The sequence below is a fragment of the Actinia tenebrosa genome, unplaced genomic scaffold, assembly GCF_029948245.1.
Source record: "Actinia tenebrosa isolate PJP-AT-01 unplaced genomic scaffold, QUT_ActTen_1.0 PGA_scaffold2__45_contigs__length_23673736, whole genome shotgun sequence".
In the NCBI taxonomy this organism is placed as follows: domain Eukaryota; kingdom Metazoa; phylum Cnidaria; class Anthozoa; order Actiniaria; family Actiniidae; genus Actinia; species Actinia tenebrosa.
Window position 1 is genome coordinate 9,115,837 of NW_028292579.1, and position 10,000 is coordinate 9,125,836.

At 40.1% G+C, this 10,000-nt stretch overlaps 1 protein-coding gene and 1 long non-coding RNA gene across 2 annotated transcripts in view; one reads left to right on the forward strand and one right to left on the reverse strand.

Annotated features, from left to right (window-relative positions):
• Window positions 1–605: 605 nt before the first annotated feature.
• The window catches only part of LOC116297428 (geranylgeranyl transferase type-2 subunit alpha), an 18,404-nt gene continuing 9,009 nt past the window's right edge, over window positions 606–10,000 (forward strand). Inside the window, exons 1-10 of the mRNA XM_031705652.2 lie at window positions 606–773; window positions 2,094–2,218; window positions 3,102–3,292; window positions 3,582–3,782; window positions 5,771–5,854; window positions 6,381–6,469; window positions 7,091–7,186; window positions 8,076–8,172; window positions 8,618–8,663; window positions 9,107–9,195. Coding sequence (XP_031561512.2) covers window positions 621–773; window positions 2,094–2,218; window positions 3,102–3,292; window positions 3,582–3,782; window positions 5,771–5,854; window positions 6,381–6,469; window positions 7,091–7,186; window positions 8,076–8,172; window positions 8,618–8,663; window positions 9,107–9,195 — 1,171 coding nt within the window. The 5' untranslated portion in view covers window positions 606–620. The remainder of the gene's footprint in view (window positions 774–2,093; window positions 2,219–3,101; window positions 3,293–3,581; window positions 3,783–5,770; window positions 5,855–6,380; window positions 6,470–7,090; window positions 7,187–8,075; window positions 8,173–8,617; window positions 8,664–9,106; window positions 9,196–10,000) is intronic.
• Window positions 3,570–5,368, reverse strand: LOC148909196 (uncharacterized). Its single transcript, XR_016120487.1, has 3 exons — window positions 5,147–5,368; window positions 3,704–3,731; window positions 3,570–3,632 (listed from the first exon to the last, which is right to left on the reverse strand). It is a non-coding gene; the product is annotated as an uncharacterized LOC148909196 (long non-coding RNA).

Consider the following 10,000-nt stretch of genomic DNA (forward strand, 5'->3'; position numbering starts at 1 on the left):
GGGCTATAGGGAAAAGGTGAACACCAACCGAGGGGAATTGGTCATAGCGGCCAAGAGGCTGGAGAGGAGAGCCTCCCCCCCCCTCGACAGGGGTAGCCCCGGGGAAAGGCGAGCGCCCTGCGACGCGCCGTCCAGCAGGGCCGTGGTTCTCCGGGCCGATCCGCCCCGTGGCGGCCGCTGCCTCCATCGAACAAAGATTAGTTATTGCATCATCTGTAGTGAAGCAAAAGAATTCCAAACAGAAAATACTCCAACAAATTTGCTCAAAAATAACAGTAATTAATTTTCCTGAAAGATCGTATTAAGAAGTTCTTTGGAACGAAATGTTATCCTTAGTTCAAAAGTGGTAAAATATTTGCCATTCAAGTTTGACAAATTTGAATCAAAAATTTCTGGATATATATCGCTTGGAGGGTTACTTTTGACTTATTCATTGCATCAAGGATGTTTGCCTGTTTACTGTGGACAAATGGCTTTGATATATTTAGCTTACTGAAATGAACTCTAATGTTCACGTCAAGAGCATAGGAACATCATATCTATTGTTGCAGTCTCAAAGTGTTTCTCTGCAGATATCATAAGTTATTCTTGACTTTTTAGGACTGAATTGAATATTGATAATGATCAATGAGAGTGAGCTTATGATATTCCTTCTGATTCAGCATGGCAGACTCAAAGTCAGGACTTCAGCTGAACAGGCTGCAGCAAAACAAAAGGAACGGGAGAAAAAAATGAAAATATATAATGAAGCTACACAGCGTGTCTTTACAAAGGTATGAAAAAATCTATTCATAAATTAAACTGTCAATTTACTTAGATAATCAAAACAGTATAGTTAGATCAAACATTGTGAAGTGATGACTAGATCATGCATACTGATTAACATTTAAAACTGACATTTTAGTATACTGAATACCTCTTTACCTTATGCATAATCTTTTCCTATTTCAAACCATGTGTCATTCCCTTGAAAGTAAGAGTCTTTTTTTGAGTCGTATCCAGGCATATTTACAGTATGTCACTCTTCTCATGTGCAACCGAGCACAACAGTGTAACAAAGAAATAAAATACTCTAGGGAATGAAATGCAGGTCTGCAATAGGAAAATGTTACACCCGAGCCAAGGAGGTATATTGCCAGAACACTTCTAGTATTTAATATGTATGGTATTTCAATAACTTCTGTTGTTTCCCATCTGACATATGTGTAGTCCAAACTAGTTAAATTTCAAATTTTATCCTTTCGTAATAAAGTAATATACAGTATACAAATATCAGCAGCTAATCTGTATGTGGGTACATTTTAATTGTATTAATGGCAAGCCATGGTAAAGCTCACACAGATTGTATATTTATTACTGATGAAATGTCAAGGAAAATGATTTTATTTTTATAATAAAAAAAAAGAGATTGAAGTGAGTGATTAAGAAAATCCATGTTAAAATTGAATGCAAATAATGGCAATAGGCATTTGCATAATGGCATCATTTTACTACTGCTACCAAAATGCTTTGTGAAGTTTCTTTCTCATTCATTGGGCAATTGGTGCTAATTAACTTAATAAAAAAGTGTGCAAGGGATGCTGGTAGTGGTAGCTAGTAAATGATGATAAAATGCAAGTAACCTACATGTATTCTGTACTCATTTTAAAACCTTTTCCTAGGTGTTAATTGCCTTATTTCACTATGACTTCACTGCTTGTTTATGTGGGGGATAGAATCACCAATCCAATAGAAAACAAAATTTGCTCCTAGCAAAACAGTTTAATCTAAAATGGCCTGGTTTTCAGATATAATATGTGTTAATATATACTAAAAAATATTCTAAGCGTTTGCTGGCTATTCTACTTCTCTTCGTGGATTGATACAGGTTTTAGAACAATTTTCACTGAATTTGCGTTGATTTGACCCCCTCCGAGGACTATGATCCTTTGCGTTAAAACAATAGATTGTTTTGATGTGACGTCATAGTGAAATAGGGCAATTAAGGTGTTAGATATTTCTCATTAATGAACTTGATAAAAATAGTTAAGTGATCTGAATACAAACAAGAAAACAATGGTTTTGATTGATTTATCTATGAAACAAATTTGCAGAGGAAGAATGATGAACATGATGAAGAAGCATTACGCCTCACAGAACAGCTTCTTAGTTCCAACCCAGATTTTGGGACCCTGTGGAATTTCCGAAGAGAAACATTTCTCAAACTCAAAGATGAAAAGTAAGCAAATAGAAATCTACTTGGATATATCTTTCACTTATTACAATATTTTTATTGTGACTTTTTGGGTAATATGTGAAAGGCAAATTTTGGCTTGATGAGTTATTTAGTTAATCGAAACTTTACAGGATGTTTGATCATGTAAATTAAAACATTAGGAATTTTTTCAAAAAACTTGCTAGCAAAGATTAATTTTCGAGTTTCTGCACACAGCATACGAGACTGGCAAATATCTTTATTGCCCATAAGCACGTCAGTATTAGCTGTTCCAAGGTTGAGGGGAAAACTGGATTGAGTTGTATTACAGTACATTGTGGTAATGTTTAGGGGATAATAGCTGCTATCTTGGAAATATGTCCCCTAAAACAGTCCCACAATGTACCTCATTGACCCTGTTTTTTTTCCTCAAGCTTGGAACAGCTAATTTGATGCGGTATTCTAGTTATGTGTAATGATTTGTTTCTGGCACTCCACCCTGCCCAAAGGGGGGGACCTAGGGAGGAGGGAACATCAAGTACTAATAATTATATCTTCACCATGGAGGGGATTGGAATTTCTTGAGAAGGGTTTGCGATTGAGAGAGCATGAGAAGAGTAATAATTTACACATAGTTCCAAAAAATATCTCTACCTTATCCATGGAGAGGGGGTGGGATTGAATCTTTCAAGGGGGGAGGGGGGTGGGCTAATGAGGGTACATTTTGTAGTTCCAGAAAATATATCCAGTAGAGTGATAGGGCATAGGGTAGGCAGTTTTTATACAATGTGTTATGCAGTTCTACATAATATGATGCACAACTGTAGAGAAAGTATCCATACCAATGAATGGGGATTAGATTTTTTGGTCTGACATGTTTCAATTGTCATTTTGCTCTATTTTTTAGTGGATTTGATGAAAATCTAGAGAAGCTGTGTAAGAATGAGCTGTCATTTCTTCAAGGCTGTCTTAAAGTTAATCCAAAATCTTATGGGGTTTGGCACCATCGCCAATGGATTAATGAATTCCTACCCAAGGCTGACTGGAAAAAAGAGCTTCAGCTCTGTGATTTATTTCTTTCATTTGATGAAAGAAACTGTGAGTTTAACATTCCTTTTATCATCATAAATTTTATCAAACCCTGAAACAATCAACCTCTGGGCTGATCAAAGTCAGGGCATGGCTAACTCACAGATTGAACCCTGAAACAACCTCTGGGCTGATCTAAGTCAGGGCATGGCTAACTCACAGATCCAACCCTGAAACAACCTCTGGGCTGATCTAAGTCAGGGCATGGCTAACTCACAGATCCAACCCTAAAACAACCTCTGGGCTGATCTAAGTCAGGGCATGGTCCTGTATTTACCTTAATATTCCTTGATTTCAGTTCATTGCTGGGACTATCGCAGGATCGTAGTAAAAAAGGCCAACATTACAGCTGAAGAGGAATTCAAGTTTAGTACTGATAAAATTGTTGAAAATTTTTCAAATTATTCATCATGGCATTACCGTAGCAAGCTTCTTCCATTGATCCATCCTGATCCAAGTGGAAACCCAGATCGGATAGAAGAAAGTGCATTATTAAAAGGTAGTTGGTACTGTACATCTAAAGTATTACATGTAATTTTTTTCACTGTGATTGTCACGCTATCAATTTTTTTTTTCACCAACTATTCAGCCATCCCATCCTTCCTTCCATCTATTCATCCATTTACCCATCTATCCACCCATCTGTAACATCCATCTATTCAACCATCCCATCCTTCCCTTCCATCTATTCATCCATTTACCCATCTATCCATCCATCTATCGACCTATCTATTCAACCATCCCATCCTTCCATCTATTCATCCATTAACCCATCTATCGACCTATCTATTCAACCATCCTATCCCTCCTTCTGTCTATTCATCCATTTACCCATCTATCCATCCATCTATCAACCTATCTATTCAGCCATCCCATCCTTCCATCTATTCATTCATTAACCCATCTATCCACCCATCTATCCAAGCCACTCGGGCCAAGCGAGGGAGCCAGGATACCAGCCGAGCAGCAACCCTCCCAGCGAGCGGAGTTACAGCGAGGAGGCAAACCAGGCAGCCGGCCAGCGAGGCAGCCAGGAACCATCAACCAGCGGGGAACAGGCAGCGAGGCAACCAGCCAAGGCAGGCCGGCCAAGGCCATCCACGGAGGCAGACAGGGGAGCAATGCGGGAACAAACAAGCGGAGGCAGAGAACCAGCCCAAGTCCGGCCGTCCAGGAGGCATCCATCTGTGAGCCAGCGGGAGAACAACAAGCGTGAGGCAAAACCAGCCCAGCACCTGTCCGGCCATGAGAGGCAGCCAGTAACCCATCTTAGCATCTATCTAGGTCTATTCAACCATCTCATCGACAGCGTATTCATACCAGCACCCAATCCCCCCAGGTACATTCAATGCCACCCTCCCTCCGCAACCAGCCCATCTATTCATGGCCATTCATCCCATCTGTAACAACGCGCATCTACAGCAGGCAACCATCCCATCCCTTCATCTACATCCAGTACCATCGGTAACAACCATCTATTCAACCATCCCATCCTTCCTTCCTCTATTCATCCATTTTCCATTGTAACAACCATCTATTCAACCATCCCATCCTCCTTCCATCTATCCATCCATTTATCCATCTGTAGACAACCATCTATTCAACCATCCATCCTTCCTTCCATCTATTCATGCCATTTATCCATCTGTAACAAACCAGCTATTCAACCATTCCCATCCTTCCTTCCATCTATTCATCTCATTTATCCATCTGAAACAATCCATCTATTCAACCATCCAAATTATATTAAATGTACTACATCGAGGAAAAATTCTGATCTCTATTAACCACAGGACTCCTGGTGTCAAGTAATAACCTTGTCAGCAGCAAATTATCCCACAGAATGTCAAGTGGTAACCTTACCTGGCCGTCTTGGATTCAATGGATTTTTGAAATTCTTCTATATTAATGTGTGTATTTTTGGAAACAAACTGAGTTGATTCCCAGGGACATTTCCTTTTGAGGTCTTTGAGTTTAATTTGATTATATTCAGTTAAAAGATCTAATTTATATCTGAGAAAAAGCGTGGATACTAACAACCGTGGGAATGAAACATCGGGATTGACTGAGGTCAATGAGTTCTAATTCTGCTCTCTCCTGATAGGCTACCGTTTTCACTCTGTATCGTGATTGGTTTACAGCTTCCAGAGTGTTAATGTCAAAGTACAGACTAAGAGCTAAGCACTCGTTTCATATTGCTTTTATAAAATATTTTTGAACTCTGTTCTCTAATATAAACTATAATGAACTCTTTGTCTCTGTTCTCTAATATAAACACGTTAGCCAGCCAATCAGCGCGCGCGTTATATCTCAAATATTTTTTTAAATTACAAACTACTTTAGTCATTACTTTTGATGAATGAAAAAATAGAAAGTGCACACCGCGTTCTGTGTGCTCTCTCGCGCGTTTGATTGAGAAGCGCTGTAATGGAATTCGTTTTGGGATTGATATTATTTTGTTCGCCATTCTCCATGTCTGATTCTCAGAATTTGAATTGGCTCAAAATGCTTTCTTCACGGACCCTAACGATCAGAGTGCGTGGTTTTACCATAGATGGCTGCTGGGAAGAGGTGGGTAAGACATAATATTCTAGACTGCGAGCAGTCCCTCTATTTTCCTTTCGTCCCTCCCTCGCCAGCCCCTCCCCCACAGACTTTTGACTCGTAACCAATCTTCCTCGGCCAATCGACACGGACAGACAGACGGACAGTGACCAAGGAAAATAGAGGGTCTGCTCGCAGTCTATAAATATTCTTAACACTGAAGCATTGTAATCCCTCTAGATGAGCTATCAGTAGTTCTTGGAAAGATTTAAATAATTACTAACTTGGGTTATTAAACCTATTTTCATAATGTCGGGATCTCAAGAAACCATTTATACAATTGGAGTTCCTGTGGTTTTGGCGGGAACTTATGACAAAGTTAATTCAGAAAACGGGCTCGGGGCGCGACAGAAGCGAGATCGGAAGGATTTCTAGCTTAAGCTTATTCTGTCGCATCTGAAAAGCAGGCTCAGTATAGAGTCATGCATTAAGAATTGATATTGGTATGTATTTTAATCCTAATCTCTTTGAGGTTTTGTAATCCCATTCATAGCTCAAATACCAATGGATATCACTTGTATGTACGTCAAGACATTTCCTGGCCATGTCACGTTACTTGTCCAATTTTCACAGCCAATCAAGGTAAACTAAAAACAGAACCGTTAATCGTGCCATTTTTTATCGATCCCTGAAACAACCTCTGGGCTGGTGAACACTCGCGCACAGTCGCACTCGCCAACTCCCAATTGGGGCGGGCGGGGGACCTGCGCAGCAGATGGTTGATGCTTTTAAGCTTATCGATGGTGAACTCGAAGCGCATGCATGTGAATCCAAAGAGCAAATTCGACAAAGGGCGCTAAGATAGACTTTGAGAATGGAATATTCCTTGCATGTTGCATGCCATGCATGCCTAAAATGTATTGTGGATTATATGCAAATAATATCAGCACAGAAGAAAATATGCCGCCGGATAAAACGCGCATTAAAGCGCGGGAAAATTCAAGTCCATATCGTTGTGACCTTTCGCCCGGATTGCATTCACATCGCTCATAGTGCATTTCGGGCTTGTTTTTGTGTGCCATGAGAAAGCATTCATACAACTATATTATCCCACATCATTGGGGGGGAAAACTACTGCAGGCCGCGTTGTCTGATGGAGAGGAACAGTGGGACACCAGCAAATGTACAAGAACCTGTATTCTGTATGGCTGTATTTTCAATGGTGTGGTATAAATACTAAATACAATGATTCTACCATTTCAGGTGTCCGCGTGCAACACTGTTGTTAAAGTAAATGATGAAGAAATCAAGGGAACGTGGAGAAATGTTTTCTCTACACACCAACCTTGTCAGATTTGGATATCCTTTTCAGATACTTTTTTCCCTTGCTTTTTCTCCAAATTTTCTATTCATGGTTTACATAGCCTGCGTTGCTTGGCGGTCAGTGGTTGCTGCTATGGTGGAAGGCAATATCTTAGTGGGCATGCGCTGTTAACACGCTGTCTCTCACCACTATGCGTGTAGATAATTCAAGCCTGTTGTCCCGGGTCCGATTCCCGACTGAACCCCATATGTGAGTTAAGTTTATTTGGTGTGTTGCTCTCTCTCTCTCTCTCTTCCAACGAGAGTTTATATCCGGGTTTTCCGGTTTTCACTCTATAAAAATCACTGACATGTGAGTTGAGTGCTCAAGTCGACCGGCTCAAGCCTACGCGACTGGACCGAAAGAAATATAATGGGCAAAAATCACTGAAGCGGTTGAATATTCGTTCTGAATTAATTGTTCCAGCTAGTAATAAGATAATAATGGCGAGAAACAATCCATCAAATGCATGTCTTCGGGTTTAGGGAAAGAAAAACAAAGTAGTTATGATTCAGTTCACAATTTCGAAAATATTAAGGCATTAAAAAAACGTCTCCTTCGACACTTCCCGCTCGCCTACGAAGGTTCGGTCTGTAAACCAGGCATAACTAGTCAGATAAAATTATGGAGTCAACTCGGCTTCAATGATTGCTACCCAGAGTTCCTTTCGGTTGCGTCACGTAGGCTTGAGTTAGTGGACGACTACATTTTTTGAATTGACTGTATATGCGAGGAACCGGCAAATCGCATTTGACTGCAAGTAATAGTTTGAGCTTGCGCATTAACGACCGCAGATGGTGGCTCGAATATTCGTAATGGAGACCTCGGGCTTGGTTCGCTGATATGCTGTTTTTAGTGTGCATTATTGTACTTAACAGAAGACACATATGTAATTTTTCTTTCGAAGAAAACATTGATTCTATAATAGTGACTGTACCATTGATGGAGAATAAATTGACAAGAAAGATATCTCTGACAAAAGGTAAATATGAAAGAGAGTATCGTTGCATAACAAAATCCTTGGAAACCAAGACTTCCACCTAACCAAAATTGCCTTTTAAGCCCCGTTTACACTGGCGATTTTTGCGGCGATTTTTGTGGCAATTTTCGGAAGTATGAAATCTTTTGTCTCATCCTTCAAAAGAGACATTCGTCTAGGAAAATCTTGGTATTCTGAAAAAACTTTACAAGTAAATTCTTTACCATTATTTATCATGGACAGTATCGCAAAAAAATCGCAGCAAAAATCGCCGCGAAAATCGCTAGTGTAAACGGGGCTTTATAGGACCAAAGCACCGTACCTCGCGTGGCGAGAAAACAAACCTTGCACGTGATCAGATCGTGCTTCTTGAAAATCACGTGACATGGATTTTTTTTTCGAAAGTTGTTTTCTAAATGGACCATATTTACGTGTTTTGTTTCGTTAGGACAAGAAGAAGCATGGCTCATGTCCAGCGACTGCCATCTGTTAAGGTAAATGACATCCATCGTCATTGGTTATTTTTCGTACTCGGTAGTTTCGAGTTCCCCGTTGGATTTTCACTGAGTTCAATCCCGTCACTTTTTCTCCTGTCCACACAAAACGCATCGAAAAGTTAACAATTTTTCGATGGTTTAGCGTGGTATGTCCTCTTATTTTCCACTAGATGACATCAACAGGGCCCGGCTGTACGAAGGGTGGATAGTGCTTTGCAATGGAGAAATCCTTATCCAGTGGATAAGTCGATGCTGTTATTATAATCATCATGGCTCCCCCCCTTGCCTTCCCTCCAAATCACATTATCGTAAAATACAATTTCAAATGAAAATGTGAAAATTAGTGTGGACGGGGCCGAAGTGGTCTCGGTTAAAGTATCTATAGTTGATGCTTACTGATCAATTTTGTTTTTCTTTTTGTTTCTTTTTTTCCTTTCCAGGGCAGAGTTAACAGCGATACACAGTTCTTTACTAGAAAATGAGCTCGATTCATGTAAAATGTTGCTGGAAGAGGAACCAGATAACAAATGTACGTAAAAATCGAACTCTTTTTGATGATCCTCTTTTTTGGGGGTTCAGCCACGTGACTCAAAATCCCTTGAGATATACATAACAATGAAACAGCCGCCCTGTTGGTTGATCTAACAAGAGAAGCTAATGAGAAATGCTTTGTTATCGTCAACTAACATTGTGGCTATGATGTAGCATGCACCCCAAGAATAGGAGGATAACAATGAAACAGCCGCCCTGTTGGTTGATCTAACAAGAGGAGCTAATGAGGAATGCTTTGTTAATGGTCAACCAACATGGCCGCTATGACTTAACATGTACCTCAAGAATTATCACGTCTTTATTCTACTTCTTGGGTTTCAATCAGCTGATAAAAGTCTTTGAATCTCATTATCTGCTCCAAATGGTGGTCAAACGCTGTACTGTACAGTGAAAACTTGTGATTCCGCTATTGAACAATCCGCACGAGACAGGAAATGACGTCAAGGGAAACCCAGCAATAGGGGTTTAGCACGTGCCGACGGCGGGCATGTTATATAGCAGATCAAAAATTCCTTTTCCTCTCGGGAATAGACCTCTTTAACTTGGGCGTAATGTTTTCCCATTCCAGACCACTTGTCATTCCCTAAAGTACCATTTCTTTGTTTAACGGTGAGGGAACACATGAATATGGATACGACTCAAACAAAGAATCTTACTAGCCATAGAATGTGATCTGAAATGGGAAAAAAACACCAAAGGTAAAGAGATTTATCGAATCTTTCTAGTTCTAACTTCTCTTGCACGTTACGTCATCGCGGCTATGTTGGTACCATTTAACAAAA